Source organism: Chionomys nivalis, chromosome 21 (assembly GCF_950005125.1).
Source record: "Chionomys nivalis chromosome 21, mChiNiv1.1, whole genome shotgun sequence".
Classification (NCBI taxonomy): Eukaryota; Metazoa; Chordata; class Mammalia; order Rodentia; family Cricetidae; genus Chionomys; species Chionomys nivalis.
The window spans coordinates 42,527,885-42,545,127 of NC_080106.1; the positions used below are offsets into that span (position 1 = coordinate 42,527,885).

The 17,243-nt window shown below is 42.8% G+C and overlaps 1 protein-coding gene across 3 annotated transcripts in view; it reads right to left on the reverse strand.

The window, feature by feature from the left end:
• LOC130863518 (transmembrane protein 184C-like) overlaps nucleotides 1-15,019 on the reverse strand; it is a 47,249-nt gene extending 32,230 nt beyond the window's left edge. For all 3 annotated transcript variants that reach the window (XM_057753565.1, XM_057753566.1, XM_057753567.1), the window contains exons 1-9: nucleotides 14,588-15,019; nucleotides 10,647-10,777; nucleotides 10,520-10,556; nucleotides 8,763-8,968; nucleotides 7,967-8,041; nucleotides 6,040-6,133; nucleotides 3,533-3,645; nucleotides 746-845; nucleotides 153-324 (exon numbers count right to left, since the gene is read on the reverse strand). In XM_057753565.1, the coding sequence (XP_057609548.1) occupies nucleotides 153-324; nucleotides 746-845; nucleotides 3,533-3,645; nucleotides 6,040-6,133; nucleotides 7,967-8,041; nucleotides 8,763-8,968; nucleotides 10,520-10,556; nucleotides 10,647-10,777; nucleotides 14,588-14,731 (1,072 nt within the window). In that variant the 5' untranslated portion in view covers nucleotides 14,732-15,019. The remainder of the gene's footprint in view (nucleotides 1-152; nucleotides 325-745; nucleotides 846-3,532; nucleotides 3,646-6,039; nucleotides 6,134-7,966; nucleotides 8,042-8,762; nucleotides 8,969-10,519; nucleotides 10,557-10,646; nucleotides 10,778-14,587) is intronic.
• Nucleotides 15,020-17,243: the final 2,224 nt, after the last annotated feature.

Genomic DNA, 17,243 nt, shown 5'->3' on the forward strand with positions numbered 1-17,243 from the left:
CAGGACAGCAAGAGACCCTGTTCCAAAACCCAAGCTGAACATCCCGAGGGACCACACCTGAGCTTCATCTCTGACCCCATGTGCACAACACACAAACCTAGCTTCCCAATATACACACTTACACTAACAGAAGTTAAACAGCTGTTACTTACTGAAATATCTCATGTCCTCGGCAATGTGATGCTTGATATCAGACACATCAAACATTGCTACGAAGGAGTTGAAGCATGAGCCTTCCTCTCCTTCTTTTATATACGGCTTATATGAAAATATATAATAATTTCCAATCGCCATGAAAAGCATTTCGATGCAGATGAGGACATCCTACAACAGTCACACAAATATCAGACATCTTTGGGCTTCGATCTAATATTTCAAATTGTTAACTTTTCAAAGTTAAGAGTGTCAATAACTTTGAAATAGAATCCTGATTATATTCCTTTTCAACATTTTTCCCCACTTCATAACATGACAAGCAAAGTTTGCATCTCTTTTGCTTTCCCTCACTCAAGAATTTCTCAATGCAGTACACAAGCACTGAAAGAAACCATGCAGACATAAGCGGACCAGGAATAAAATCAGTACCCATGAGTCCCTGTAGGCCATTTCTCTCAGGTTCTCGCTCCTCACTACATAGTAAGCTAGCAGTCATGCCCACTGTTTGCACGTTGGCAGGTTCTGGGCATCACTGCATTAAATAGCTTAAACAGTAACACCCCCTGAGTTCGGAGACAGCCCTACTTACCTGCAGGCCTGTGGCCACAGCTTCAGGACGTTGCCCTTCCATCACATGTATCTTTGAAATTATGCCAGATTTTAGTAATACACTGATTAGTACTGCTTGCCTGGATGTCAAGAAGAGGTAAATGTCAAATCTAAATCATGAAATGACCGGCTGTTTTATGCGATTAGGGGCTAGGGAGGTGGCTCAGTGGGCAAAGCGCTTGTTGTACAAGAGTGAGGAAGGTCCTAAATGAGAAGCACAGAACCCAGGTAAGGCTGGCATGTAGCACACACACACGTAAACCAGCGTTCCTGAGGGGAGCTGAGAGGTGGGACAGAGTCCGGGGAAGACCGCAGGCCAGCAAGCCTTGAGTGTGTACAGTGAACAATTAAGAGACCCTCACCTCAATGTAAGACATGGACACCCAAAGCTCCTCATCTCCATATGCACACATGACATGGGCATGTTCCCACTCACAATAAACACATACATAACATATACACAAAAAGATTAAAATACGCAACCACAAACAGTTAAGGCCTCAGTGTATCCTAGGACTCCAAACTATCCTGCCTACAGAACACACTCCCAAACAAACTGTGTTTACATTAAATATATGCACCTTGCCTTACAAATGTATTAGCTTCATAAGATGAATTTCATTATGTATTCTCAGAACTTCAGCATTTGACTTACATATCTTTTTTGTTGTTGTTTTGAAACCAGGTACAAATAATTAGATTCTGCGTTCTAGCAGTGTGTTTATATGGGCCTACTAGCACTTTATTATTTTATTTATTTAGGTACAGGGTCTTTCTATGCAACCCTGATTGTTCTAGAACTTGCTATGTTGACCAACCTGGTCTTGAACCCGAGATCTGGCCACCTCTGCCTCCCAAGTGCTGAGACTAAAGGCACGTGCCATCACACCTGGATAATTACTAGGATCAAAAAAATACTATTTATTTTCAGCCGTGTATGTGAGATCGGAAGACAACCCGCTGGTGCCGTTTCTTTCCCTCTACCGTGGGCTCTTGGGTGGAACTCCCCTCGTCAGGCTTGGCAACGGCAAGCCTCTCTTCCTGCTGACCCATGCCACGGCTCTACTACTCTGTCTTATTTCCCCTCCTTTTTGATCAGTGTGGCAGGGTCCCTGAGGGCGGCTCTGTTCTCTACTTCTGCTTTTACAAGGGTGCTGGGGATCAATCTCAATTCTTTGGTGTGCACAGCAAGGGCCTTTCCCTGCTGAGCTATCCTGCCAGCTTACGGGTTATCTGAATTAGAATGCTGTTGAGTTCCAGAAGTTTTTCTAGCATAAATTACGTCTGTAGAAGACTGCACATGATGTGTGCCCTCAGATGCTAATCATTGCTCTGGCAGTGCAATTCCATGAATTTTTTTCTCTTTTCCCCTTACTGAACTGCTAAACTGGATAGATTTGTCTATGTAACTCTTATTACCTAGCCTATTACTAATCTAACACCATGTCTAGGTTTGTTTGTTTGTTTTGTGACACCAAAGACAGGCGGTAGGGCCTTGTCTACACTATGCGGACACTCAAATGTATCTCCATCCCTACCTTGTATTTTAAAAAACACACACTGATAAACATTTCCTCATGCCATTAAATGTCTTCTCCTAAACTGATACTGTTTTATTCATGACAATCATAATTTTAAACAGTTTATTTCATTCATTTTGAGACAGGGTCACACTATGTACCTCTGACTGGCCTCACACTTGCTATGTAGACCCTGCTAGCCTTGAACTCATAGAGAACCACCTGCTTCTGCCTCCCGGGGGAGTGCTGGGGTTAAAGGGTACACTACCACACCCAGCAGAACTATAATTTTAACGATGGCATCAAGATAGTTAGGCTATCTCAAATTATCTTCATCTTTTAAATGTCATAGTGGCCGTCTGACTACTTCTTTGATTGTTTAGATACAAGATCACACACGGTGGCATAGGCTAATCTACAACTTGCTATAGAGAGCAGGCTGTCATCAAACTCAATGTGAGATTCTCTTGGTTTACCCTGAGTGTTGGGACTACAGGTATATACCACCACACAGGACTAAGATTGTGTTTTAAAAATACTTTTAAAAACGATTTTTTAATATTTAGTATGTGTGAGTTTTGCCTGCATATGTATATACAAGTAGAGTATCTGCAGATACCAGAAGAACGCATTAGAATCACCCGGACCTGAAACTGCAGAAGGTTGGGACCACTAACTTTGTTGGTGTTGGGAACTCAACCCAGATCCTACGAAAGAATAGCAAGGGCTCTATCTGTTGAGCCATCTTTCCAGCCCTGATTTTGTAAATCTTACAAAAGCTAAACGGGTGGGTTTAAAAAACATTGCTATGTGCGTGCGCACAAGTGTATCTGTGTGTGTGTGTGTCTGTGTGTGAGTGTGTGTATGTGTGTGAGTGTGTGTGTGTGTGTGTGAGAGAGAGAGAGAGACTGAGACTGTGCAAGTATGTGCATGTGTCACAGAGGTCAGAAGAGGGCTTCAGGTCCCTTGAACTACAGTGACATGAGGTTGTGAGTCGCCATACATGGCTGCTGGGGACAAACTTTGGTACTCTGGATATGCACAAACTCTAACTGCTGAGCCTCTCTCCAGCCCACGGACGTCTGCCTAGTTCATACTGGCCTTGGACGGGTGGTCCTGCCTCAGTTTCCCAAGGGCTGGGACTACTGAGTCTGGCACTGTCTTCACATTACTGTAAAAACCTCCCTTAAACAACAGTTTTATTGACATTTATAAAGAAAGAATATTTAAGAGCACGCAATACTTACCAGAACGAGAGACAGATTACAATTTTGAAACAAAGAAATTTGAAAACAGGTTTTAGAGGTCTGAACTCTTCTTTCAGCATTCTATAAAACAGCCAGAGGGAGGACAAGGCAAACTAGAAACAAAAGCAACATTCATCATTCTGCAGTAGAAAGACAGGGACTGACGATTAAAGCCGAAACCAGAGCCTGCTCTACCGTTACATTCCAGGTGGAACTTAAGGCTGATTAGTCAATGTTTTAGTGCTTTTAATACATTACTGCAGAGATATACATGTGAAATTTCTCAAGACATATGTTCCATTTTTTCTGAACGTGTTTCTAAGTATTCACATACTGTAACTCAAGCAATAAACAAATGACATGAACAGAAGATTTCCTTCAGTCGAAAGAGAAGGGAAACAGACCTGTTAAGCTTTTAAACACAAATTACCATCACTTTTTATAAAAACTCAATTATTATTATTATTAGCTAGTCTCTTGTGTAACATTTACACAACACACATACATACACGGTTTATAAATCAACACATTAAATAAGTACAGTTTCAATAAAATTGTGACCATGAAATCTACATCATACAAATTTCCTTGACAGCAGTCTGTTAGTCCAGCTGGCCTGACTCCTTAGAGTAAATGTTCATGACGTTAGAGTCAGTTCTAATAATCAACCAGGACTTCAACAGCAAGAAGCATCTCTGAAAGCTTACTTTCCCCATTAAAATGATAAGACACTTTATGCTCATTTAAACTACTCCAGGACAGGAAAGCAGTAAGGATCCTTCTTCAGATCCTTGCAGTGGAGTCAGGGCCAAGCAAGGTGCATGCTCTACACTCACAGGCCGTGGGTTCTAGCTCTAGTACTGTTAAAAAAAAACAATAAAAGAAATTGAAGGCCTAGTGGTGGTGGCACACACCTTTAATACCAGCACTCAGGAGGCAGAGGTAGGCGGACCTCGGTGAGCTCGAGGCCAGCCTGGTGTACAGACCAAATTTCATGACAGGCTCCAAAACTATGTAGAAACCCTGTCTCAAAAGCTCAAAAGCAACAGCAACAACAGAAACCAAAACAAACTGACTCTCGGCACCGAGCCATTTCTCTGTACATATGAACTGTTACCCTGTTAGGCTGGGATCATACCCAGGGCTATGCGTGCTAGGCAAACACTCCATATTCCACCAGTCACAACCCAATTTTCTAACATCTGTCATGAACTAAAATAAAATTTTGTTCCCCAATATTGTTTTCAACTAAAAGTAGCTAATTTTTGTGCCGTTTTCTTAAATTTTACTTTTAATATCTATCTAAATGCCAATGGGAAGAACAAACTATGCCCACAATGAAGAGCGTTTCCAGTCCTTTTTTATCATGGGTATCACATCCGGAAGGCAAAAGCACTTCTGACCATTTCTTTAGACTACATTTCCCGAAAAAGGACTCCGGCTCATGAAGGCAAACACAAGGGAAATCTCTGGAGACACACCACATTTATTTCCATTAAAAATTGTTTTGTTTGTTTTGGGTGTTTTGAGACAGGGTTTCTCTGTGTAGCACTGGCTGTCCTGGAACTCACTTTGTAGACCACGCTGGCCTCACACTCAGATCTGCCTGCCCCTGCCTCCCACCTTCTGGGATTGAAGGCATGCGCTGCCATGCCCAGAACCATTATAAACTTCCAACACTGTGTGTGGGCCACTGTATTTCAGTTACTACACTGTGGGAAGCACCACCCAAAGACACTGCTTACAGCCCTTAAGTTCCTAGAACAGCACCAATTTTTTTTTTTAAACTTCAGTCTTGGCGGGCAGTGGTGGTGCATGCCTTTAATTCCAGCACTTGGGAGGTGGAGGAAGGCAGATCTCTGTGAGTTTCAGGCTAGCCTGGTCTACAAAGCAAGTTCCAGGACAGCCATGACTGTTACACAGAGAAAAATCAAAACAAACAAAAACCAAAAAATCTTCAGTCTTTATTTTCCTTTAATTCTAAATACAGAAAAGACAATTGAATATTGAGTTCTTTCTTTTTCTTTTCTTCTTCTTTTTCTTCTTTTTTTTTTGAGACAGGGTTTCTTTGTGTAGCCCTGGCTGTCCTGGAACTCACTCTGTAGACCCAGCTAGTCTCAAACTCAGAGATTTGCCTTTATGCTGGGATTAAAGGACTGTATCACCACCACCTGGTGAATCCTTCCATTTTTATTTAAACTTTATCCTTTTGCACCCATTAGACTTTCCCTCTAACTGACCAGGCTGACTGTGTTATGTTCTGCTCATTTAGAAGCACACAATGCTTTTACCCACAGCTATGCGGTAACAAGGGCAAACAGGTGTCCACGGACAGGGAAACATCACCAAATCATTCATGAACACATTACTGTACTTTCATATACATTAAAGCTGTTTCAAGTAACATGTACAAATGAAAAGGTAATATTTTTCTCAAGAAAAGTACCTGATAACACTCAGCACAGAAAGTAACTTAGTATAGCTATGGGGAATGATGATCTACTTACCAGCTGTGAAATGTTGTTTAAAATACATAAGTAAGTCCATGCGTTGTAGACATTAAAGGTCATTTCATGAAGTATACCAATATTTTCACATACCCTAAAAAATGGCAAAACTCAAAGTTATGACTAACCAAGCAAACCCATATCTTAATATGTCTCCTTTAGAGACTTATTTTATGTATATGCATATTCTAGTGCATGCAGACCTGTGCACAATGTGTGTGCAGTGCCTTTGGAGGCCAGAAAAGGGTGCTGGCCACGCTGGCCCTAGATTTTACTGAACCCGAGTCCTCTGCAGGAGTACGGGGTGCTCTTAACCCTGAACACACATGGAAGGTGTGATGGCAGCACTACTTAGATTTCTGAGACCATCTACTTCAGCAGCGCTATGGATCATCTCGTGACTCTGGTCACGGACAGAGAATCATTCTTCTAGATGTGTATGATATGACTATTCCTTCTACCTCAAAGGAATGACAAACTCAGCATCATTAAACTAGAGAATCACCACTAACTCCAAAAGACAAGGCCTGATTTTGGAAAGTGTGATGGATAAACTTTGATCCCAGCTCACCTTTTCCCTGTAAACTACCTGGCAGATGCATATCTGCAGACCTAGACCCCCCCCCCCCCGCCAAGTAATTATTAGCCTAAGTACTGGGTTTTGCACTTGTGCATTTTCTAAGCAGCAAACAAGCAAATCTTAAGCCATAAAGCACTCCAGCTCGAAGGTAGAATAAAGAACTGACCTGATTTGTTTCAATGTTGCTATCTTTATTTTGTGAGCTGCAGAACTCTGAATTTCATGCAAGGAATAATATAAATTGACACTTTGGATATTTTTAGGGAACGTTTCCAGGGTAGTTTTATTATGCTTCTTATTTGACATCAGATGCTTTTTGTCTGTGTTTGAGACTCGGTCTATGTAGACCATGCTGGCCTCAAACTCACAGAGAGCTGCTTCCTCTGCCTCCTCAGTGCTTGGATGAAAGGTGTGTCGCTTTCATTGGTTAATGAATAAAGAAAATGTCTTGGCCTAGTTGATAGGGCACAACTTAGGTAGGTGGAGAAAACAGAACTGAATGCTGGGAGGAAGAAAGCAGAGTCAGAGAGAAGCCATGATCCTCCACCTGAGATGGACACTGATTAGAATCTCTAGTAAGCCACTGCCACGTGGCGATACACAGATTAATGGAGATGGGTTAAACTAATATGTAAGAGTTAGCCAATAAGAAGTTAGAGCTAATGGCCAAGCAGTTTTCACTAATAGTTCCGGTGTGGTTATTTCAGGTGTAAGCTAGCCAAGTGGCCGGGACAAACAAGGGGCCCATGCTCCTTGTAACAAAAGACAGTGCTCCTAATAAAACTTTTTTTTAGAGACAGGGTTTCTCTGTGTGGCCCTGGCTGTAGACCAGACTGGCTTGAACTCACTGAGATTCTCCTGCCTCTGCCTCCCAAATGCTGGGATTACAGGTGTGTGCCACCGCACCCAACTCCTAGTAACTCTTAACAAGGTAGAAAATAAACCTATTTGGTTAAACCAAAGGAGATTTTATTTTTTGTGTTTTACAGCCTGCTCTCAAAAGAATGTAAATATTGTGACAATTCTTGCATTGTTCACAGTAATAGAATCCAGCTTTTACATATGGATTTACATTATTAATCAACATTGATTTTGTACTTGTTTTTACCCATTTAAGAACATAAATTATTTTTTAAAACAGGGCCCAGTCTGAACTTGAACTCTCAATTCTCCCGAATCTACCTTGAAGTGCTAGGATTATTTGCCATGAATCACTACACTTGGTTTCTGTGGAATTAAATCTAAGGCTTTGTGCATACAAAGCAAACACTCTTATTAACTGAGCTCTATTCCCTGGCATATATCAAGAAGATAAAATAAACCCAGCTTCAGAAAGGTCACACTTACAATGTTGTCATAGTGGTGACTGATCTGACCACAAGGTACTGCAACACTCCAAATCGGTACCAATAATACCGCATTCTGCAAGAGAAGAGAACACCAAAGCTCAACTATTCAGTGGCATCAGAGCATCTCAAAGCCTCCAAATTAAAGTCGCTTACAAGGCGTGGAACAGAAGGAGTAGAAAGTACTGGGACCTTGGTCTTTCCTTGTATCCCAATCTTGTCATGATATACCTCAAATCAACAGGACCCAATGATCTCATCAACAGTGCAAATAAACCTGATTATCTCAGAAATTTTTGCTAGAAGTGATAATGAAAGCTCTAACACACACTCCAGGAGAGAAACTGAGGCACAGATCAACTGTGCATATGTACTTGTGCATATGTAAGAGTGTGTTCCCAGAAAGATTTCCTGGGACAAGGGAGCAACTGAGGGTGGCAGCATATTCTCCAGGCTGTGGTCTGGACTGCACAGAAGAGGTGGTGAGGTGAGCTCTGGCCGCATGCCTTCCCACCACAATGGACTGGCCCCACAAACTCTGTTCCTTAGTTGCTCTTGTCAGTCATTTTGTCCCAGCAGTGAGAAAATTAGCTGTGTGATCACAGACAAGATCACGGAGGCTCCGATTCCCAGCTGTAAAAAGGATGCTGACTAAATGATTTCTAAGGTTTTCTCCTACAATTCACTGATGAACTTTTCTACTACAACATAAAAAGAAAACAAAACAACAAACAATAAAAACAGCTGACTGATACTGAAAGCCCACATGGAGGCTCACTAAAGACAAACATACTTACTCTCCCATAGGCCATGGTGAATAGTAGCACAGAGTGGGGTGATGCTGTTGCTGACCTTTAGTTTCCAGGTGGACCATCACATCAGGGAATTGTATTTGTAGGTAGTTCCTGAGTAACATCATAAAGTTATAAATAACGAAAGCTTCGTACCAGTCCTTGCAGGTATCCATATAGATGAAGATTTTAGGATATTTCAAAGATAGCCACTAAGAGAAAACAAGATGTTAAAGACCTGTCGCCGACATAACGTGAATTCACCCCACTCACAGAGGCTAACTCTAGAGCCTGGAGATCGTGTCCCATGCTTGCCGCAAACTACCATAATCCAGAATGGATTCACTTGGGGAGGAGGCCAGGGAATGCAAGGCTGCATTCCATCACTGAGCTGCACCCCCAGCGCTGTAACACATGCCTTGATGTGCAACAAGCAGCTTCAATACAGCTAACAAAAAAGGTAAGTGCTGGGGCAAATAAGGAATATAAAAAGAAAAGTTAACTGCGTTCTCAAATTATCCGAAATTAAGGGAAAAATGATCACAGAAAATACTCCTGAAGACATCTGTGTGTGTGTGTTTCTTTCTTGGTTTTTTTTTTCAGACAGGGTCTACGTAACCTGGATATTCTGGAACTCTCTAGGTAGAACAGGCTGGCCTCCAACTCACAGAGTTCACCTGAAGGATGGGATTAAAGGTGTGTAATACCACACCTGGCTAAAGCCATTTTCTTCTAACTAACCACCAGAGTAGTTACATCCACTGTGGAAAGTCTTTTGTCCTTTCCTTTTTCTCCTCTTTTGGGGGGCGAGGTGACAAAATAATAACGGAAAAGCGTGAGAGTGATCCTTGAGAATCTGCATCCATGGGTTCAGCCAACCCTGGAGCAGATACCTGTAAAACAGCTCCTGACCCCAGGTCTGCACTCTGGAACTCACTAGACAGACCAGGCTGGTCTTGAACTCATGGGGGTTCTCTTATCTGCACCCCTATCTCCTCAACCTCCAGGGCTGTCACTATTATTAATTCCAAGCATATATTAGAGAGTAGTGGTGAGAGATGCATCACTGCAATATGCCTACAAATGTCTTTAAGACAATCGCAGGAAAAGAGCTACACATTAGAAATATTTGAAACAGCTTCATTTTTCATTACATTATCTTCTTTACCAACATTTTTAAAAAGTAAGTTAGCCAGTTGCAGTGCTATATGCCTTTAATCCTAGCACTAGGGAGACAGACTGGTGCTGTGGGACAATGGTCTGTACCCTGTCAATTGTATTTTAATAAAGCAGAAGTATAGGTGGGGTGACGAGAACAGGAGAATTCTGGGAAGAGGAAAGATTCAGTCTGCAGTCCTCACTCAGCTGCAGAGGAAACAAGATGAAACTGCCTCACTGATAGAAGGTACTGAGCCATGTGGCTAACACAGACAAGAATTACGAGCTAATGTAAGATATAAGGATGAGTTATTAAGAAGCCTGAGATAATAGGCCAACCAGTTCATAATTAATGTAGAGTTCTGTGTGTTTCTTTGGGACTGAACAGCTGTAGGACTGGGGAAGACAGAAACCTCTGTCAAAAAACTGGGAGCCCTCTGTAAGTTCAGGGTCAACCTGGTCTCCAGAGTGAGTTCCAGGACAGCCAGAAATACAGTGAGACCCTATCTCAAAAATAAAAAGAGAGAGAGGGAGAGAGAGAGAGAGATGAGCCATCATCTCTCCAGCCCAAGAATTCTTAATGCAATACAATAAAATATACTTACACTACAAAAACTGTATAATGGAACCATCCACAGAATCCTATCGAAAGTAAAACATAATAACATTTAATATCATGTTTATGAATTATGTCAGTCAACATTAGTTGTAGCAAATATATTAAGACTTGACCTTATAATGGGCTTCTGGAGTTCTGGTTGTGTGAAATGCACTAAGTGCTGCACAATCTCCCAGAAGGACACAGGGATTGTCAACAGCATAAAAACAGCAGCAATAAGCCATAGTTGTATGTGCATTCCAGCCTTGAAAAACAAAAGAACACATTAGTTTAGATTCTGATATTAAAACTACAAAGATCAGTATTTTTTTTTTTTTTTTGGTTTTTTCGAGACAGGGTTTCTCTGTGGTTTTGGAGCCTGTCCTGGAACTAGCTCTTGTAGACCAGGCTGGTCTCGAACTCACAGAAATCAACCTGCCTCTGCCTCCCAAGTGCTGGGATTAAAGGCATGCGCCACCACCGCCCGGCAAAGATCAATATTTTTATTTCTTATGTTTTCATTTGATTTCTAATCCTGCTTGGCATTTTCAAAATATTTAGTTGCAATTTTTAAAAAAGATTTACTTTTTAAAAAATTTTATGTATGTTTGTGTCTGTGTGGGTATGTGCATTGTGTGGGTATCTGCTGAGGCCAGAAGAGGGCATTAGAGTCCTTGGACCTGGAGTTAGAGGGGTGTGAGAGCACACACCTTTAGTGTGTGTCCAAGGAGGAGGCTCCAGGACAACCAAAAGTACCCTCCTCGAACAAAACAAAACATTCCCATACTATCTTTGCCCACGGAATTGTGTCTGAGTGAGGACCAGTACCGTGTGTGCCAAGGACTGATGCAGACCAAGTATCCTCACAGAGTGCTGCTAGGAGGAAAGTTCCATGTCGAGCAGTCATAAACCACGTGACAGGAAAAACAAGCCACCACAGCCACCGCTGCAGTCACGTGCCACAGCACTGCAGCGCTGTGGGCACTTCTCTCTGCCTCAGTGTCCTCTCCACAGAGGGAATCTCCTGTACTCAGCATTTCTCAGAGGGTTAAATAAAATCATAGTTACAGAATGAATGAGAGCGATCTTGAGGATATGCTCTAGCCAATACCTCTAACCTTAGACACAAAACAAAGCCTTTGTAATCTCAGTCTTCTCTGCCCATTGTGCTATCATTTCTCAGGGCCCTTCAGAGTCAAATCTTCAAAACTCAAAGATTCTCCGGATTCTAAGCTTCCACCACACATTCCCACTTGAACAGTTCTGTTCTGGCTTTAGTCCTTCAACTGCAGTGAAATCATTGAGCTCCCAATGACCTTTCTACTTGTGAAACGTGACAGGCAAGGTGGCAACAATGGACACCAGCCAAAATGTTCCCCGAAACCCTCCTTCCCGGGCATTCACTTTGTTCTTTGTAATTTCCTGTGAAATACTGGTGCCAGTCCTTTACTGTTGTTCCTTCTCTGCATCCTTGATCTAAAGCATTCTCTAACTGCGGACATTGACTGAAGTCTGACCATACCTAGGAGTACACCTAGGGGAGTACCTAGGTGTGCTCCCCTTCCAGAGGGTGAAACCTAACCTCTAATGCCAAAGGCCATATTTGGTTATAAGGCTGATGGGAAATGACTAAGGTAAAATGAGATCATAGTCTCATAGGGCTGGTGATTGCAAAATGAGATGGGTAACAACCTGAGGATTCAGCAAAAGCATGGCCACCTGTGACCTGAGAGCAACCCCTCTGGCCCCCATGATATCTGACTCCAAAATAGTTTTCAGGACTGTGAAAAAATAAATTCCTGTTGAAGGCACTCAGTTCATAAACATGTGCTTTCACGTGTGTGAGTGCAGGTGTGGGTACAGGTGTGCATGTGTGAGTGCAGGTTGCATGTGTGAGTGTAGGTGTGCATGTGTGCAGGCGTGGGTACAGGTGTGCATGTGTGGGTACAGGTGTGCAGGCATGAGTACAGGTGTGGGTGAAGTGTGAGTGCATGTGTGCACAACAAAGGACAACTCTGGGAAATCACCTCTCCTTCTACCTTGTGAGCCAGGTGTAAGTACAGGTGTGCAGGTATGAGTGCAGGTGTGGGTACAGGTGTGCAGGCATGAGTACAGGTGTGGGTGAAGGTATGAGTGCATGTGTGCACGACAAAGGACAACTCTGGGAAATCACCTCTCCTTCTACCTTGTGAGCCAGGGTCTCTCTTGTTTCTGCTGCTGTGCTGCATATGCCAGGCCAGATGGCTGGAAAGCTTCTAGGCAAGTATGTGTCTACCTTCCTCTTGCCATAGACATCGTTCATGTTGGCTATAGAGGGGAACTCGGGGTCAGGCTTTCCTGGCTATTGCGTGACCTGCTCAGCCATCTTCACAGTCCAGTTTATGGCATTTTCTTAGGGCAGAGAGAGCAGACAAGACAAGTATCTGCAGCTGAAGCAGTCTGACGTCTAGACTTGCATATCCAGTGCAGTATGACAGGCTCACCTGCATAACCTCCATTAGACATCCCTCTCAGAACTTGAGGGACTTGACTTGGGGGGTTGGCAGTTTACACTGCAGATCAGAATTGGTCTGAAAGGTTAGAGGCGCTTTGAAACTGCAGCTCACAACTAAGAGAAGTCTTAAGTAGAAATGGTACACATTTCACTCACCTTCCTATACTATATTCCAAGGACTACTAAATGAGGAAGTTATATTTATATTAAGATTGCTATACCCAAATTTGGACAACAAATTTCAAATAACCTAAAAACTTAACAAATGAGAAATATTTAATGTCATATTTTAATAGCCTGAACTAGCTATATGGACTATAAGAGAAGCCAAAAAAGTTTAGTGAACAAAAGGACCGTAAATATATGTCTAGACACATTGTTTAAAATATTTTCCACAATCAAAGGGAGGGGTCATCTACATGGTATGTCATAACTCTTCCAAAATAAGTGTTTCTCAATAAAAGTACTTTCTGGTTATTAATTAATTAATCGATAATTCTAAGTTCCCTTTATACATATGCTATGGATATGTTAGATACCCAGCTTGCAATGCTTTACTAATGTCACAGCATGACATCAACACATAATGAAGGGTGGGTCAAAGAGATGGCTCAGCTAAGGTGCTTGCCTCCAACACTGCACTGATCCCTTGCGCTCCATCCCCAGTCAGCACTCAGAAGGAAGGAGAGACCAACTCCCCCAACTTGTCTATCTCTTGACCTCCACAACCGGGCCATCCCACGAATTCACCAACAAATACATTTAAGAAAAGAAAGAAATGTAGGAAGAAAGGAAGGGAGGGAGGATGAGAGAGGGAGGGAAGGAGGAAGGAAGGGAGGAAGAAAGGAAGAAGAAATGAATACACAGGAACTTTAGTAAAACTTTTCCCTTGATTGAGAAAGAAAGAAAGAAAGAAAGAAAGAAAGAAAGAAAGAAAGAAAGAAAGAAAGAAAGAAAGAAAGAAGAAATGAATAGACAAGGAATTTTAGTAAAACTTCTCCCTTACTGAGGAGTAACTTCAAGTCTGGGAATGTCGCTCAGATGGGAGAATGCTTGCTTGCCTCAAATGCACACAGCCCTGGGTTCCATCCCCAGCTTTCAATAATCAGAAGTGCTGAGAATGTGCTTGGAGGATTACTCTAGGCTACAAGGCAAATTTCAAAGAGCATGGTCTACATAAGACTTTATCCCATTAAAGAAAGAAACAAAAGACGTAACTTCAAGAGTAAAAACAATTAGCAAGTCAAACTAAAGGAATCCTTTCGTTTCAGGAAGAGCTTCTAAAATCCAGAACGTAGCTTTCAAGGTAGTTTATTTTATCTGGTTAAGATCAATATCAGCACAGCAGATCTGATTTCAAGAAGAGTTCTCTGGGAATTGATGGGTATCGGCAAAGCATTCTCAGCAGCAACATTGACTATTTTCTCCACCCGGTCCCACCTCCAGTTGTAGCGGCAAAATGAAATCAGACGGGTCCGTATGTTTAAAGACAAAATGTTTTTCAGACCCCAAGCATGAGAGGGCAGACAAAGGGATTCTGCCAATGAGCTTAGGAAAGGGTAGAGGTGCTGACCCTCCTACCTTTAGTTTTTGAAGTTGCCAAACACCGAGGGAAACAAGGATGAAAATAAAGTAAATAAACACAAGCAGGCATCCGATCCATTGCCTCCAGTTGTTCCCATTACAGGTGCAGGGCATTTTCACAAAAAAAATAGTTTTGACCATCTCAAAAAACGAACCAAGCCGAGATTTTGGCGGGCTTTCTTCGGTTTTTTTCTCCTCCGGCTCTCTACAGGGGAAAATTCAGCAGCCACTGACACCGCCTCCTTGGGTCACGCTGTGGTTGCGGCTGCCACAGCAGAAGCCGCTTGGGATGCTCGCAGGTGCGGGCTGCATCCTCGCCGGCTAACCGGCATGTACCAGGTCGGCCGCGGCGCAGACGCTGCTCACCTGGGTGTCGCCTAAAGTCTCGGCTGCACCACGGCCCAGAGGACAGCCGGGGTGACCTGGATGGTCCCACCTGCAGCTGGAAGCCAGCGACTCCCTCCCCCCTGCTCTGGCAGGTGAGTTACCGCCCCCCCCAGTCCCGGCCCCCAACTTCCTCACTCACGCTTCCGGAACATCCACAGTAGTGAAAGTCATCTTCGAAGAGGTGGGAGGTCCTTGGACTTCCCAAAGGGCAGGGAACCCTGACTGCTCTTCGGGCTGATGAGGGAGGGGGACTTGATTAGGGGAGGGGAAGGGAAATGGGAGGTCGTGGTGGGGAGGAGGCAGAAATCTTTAATAAATAAATAAATAAAATAAAATAGAAAAATAAAAATTAAAAATAAATAAAAAAAAGAAATGAGTCCACTTCCGTTTCCGATCAGATACTCAAAGCCAATGACTGGAGGGGAGCTTCAAGCTAGGCAAACCCTGTCCGGTAACATCAGCCTTTATGACTGGTTAGCTACACAGGAAGGGCGTGGCTGTAACCTAGGTTACCGGAGGGCGGGGCAAGGGATGCAGGAGAGGACTAGTGGTTTTGCTGACTTACTGGGTCTTAGTGGAGCCTGAGGGGGGTTGTAGGAACTGAGACCCTTTCAGAAACACCTTCTCCATTCTTTAGACTTTATTCCACCTAACGGAAAGCTTCAGTGAACACTGTGCAGGGAAACTTGAGACAGCCTTTTTCTCAGACGGCTTCCCAATTGTCTTTAGGGGTGGAATTGGGAGCCAGCTGGAAAAAGACAGAATAGGAAACTTTCGCTTAGATTTTAGTCAGTTGTTAGAGTTTGAGCCCTAAGGAGGAATTTGTCTGGATAATTTCTGAACCGAGTAGGAGAGTCATTAAAAAAAAAAAAGCTCATTTGGAAGTAACTGTAAATATATGTTCACATTTGGAACTTGTGTTAAAAAGTCCTACTCACTGGTTTTCTGACACCATATTCTATGCACTCAGCTTTTAGCTGTACAGGTTTGCAGACAAAAAAATAGCAAATGGGATTTTAAAGTCTTTCTAAATCAAGGGAACAAACAAACATCTGAGTCCAATTAGACACATGAATATGGCCTATAATGTCATTTTCTGAAATCAAGCAATATACTACGCTCTTTACCCATATTATATGAGTTGATCTGCAAAGAAGTGCCGAGAGACAGGCAGTTTCCACTTCCAGGTGAGAAGTTTCAAGTGACAGATTTGCCCAAACATTTTTCTCTGACCTTGAATTCTGCTTGATGTTTAAATACTTGGTTTGTCATCACCCGAAACCAGGGCAATTCTGGCGATTGGTCATGTGTGCAAAATGATGTGGGCCCAAGTCTCCTGGAAATACAGATGGAATTGTATGTATATTCCTGTCACTCTGTGACCCAGAGCCTGGAGATTGACTTCCACAATCTTTCCCCATTTCTTTCGAGATCTCCATTTTACAACTTCTCCTTAAAGGGGCACTACAACTTTTGTTTGGTTTAAACTAAAATAGTTGGTTAGGGGGAAATTTCTTATCATTAATGAAAATACCTCATGCGTTGTTCAGAAAATAAGAGAAAACTCTTGTTCTAAAACCAAATCTCCTTACTGTTTACTTCTTGGCCGATGACACTCTTTTTTGCATAGGCTGTCTAAGGTTGTTTCTGTATGTTCAGTCACACACATTCTTTGCTGCCTATGGTTATCTTTCCTGTTCTTTCTCATGGAAGATCTTTTTTTTACATGGGAATGGATTTTTCATGTGTTGCTAACCTAGGCATCAAATTCTGACTTTATCTCCTCAGATGAGGCCAGAGAAAAATTTGGTAAAAGAGATGTTACTGCCCATACTGCCTTAGTGACCACTTCCTGTGAGTGTAGCTGCTACTGGGAAGCAATGTAATGCTATCGGCCTTCTAATCAATGAAGATGGAAGGATAGAGACCCGGAATAAGCTACCTAGCAACATTCATGGCCCAGAGTATCTAGAGGGAAAGTGTCTACCATTGTCAAAAGCAGCAGGCCTGATACAAAAATGACCCAACTTCAGCATGGAAGCTATTAGGCTGGCAAGGTCTGGAAGGGCATGAGCTAGGATTGTGTGTGCAAGCTGCTATGGTTTCAGTGACGAATGTCTCCCAAAGGCCCATATGTTGAAGGGCTTGGTCTCTAGGGTGGTGCTACTGGGGGGAGGTGGTAGGTCCTTAGGGCCCTGGGAGCATGCTGTCAGATGGGCCCTTCCTGTTATCCTTTGCTTCTTGGCCAAGAAATCAACTGTTTTCT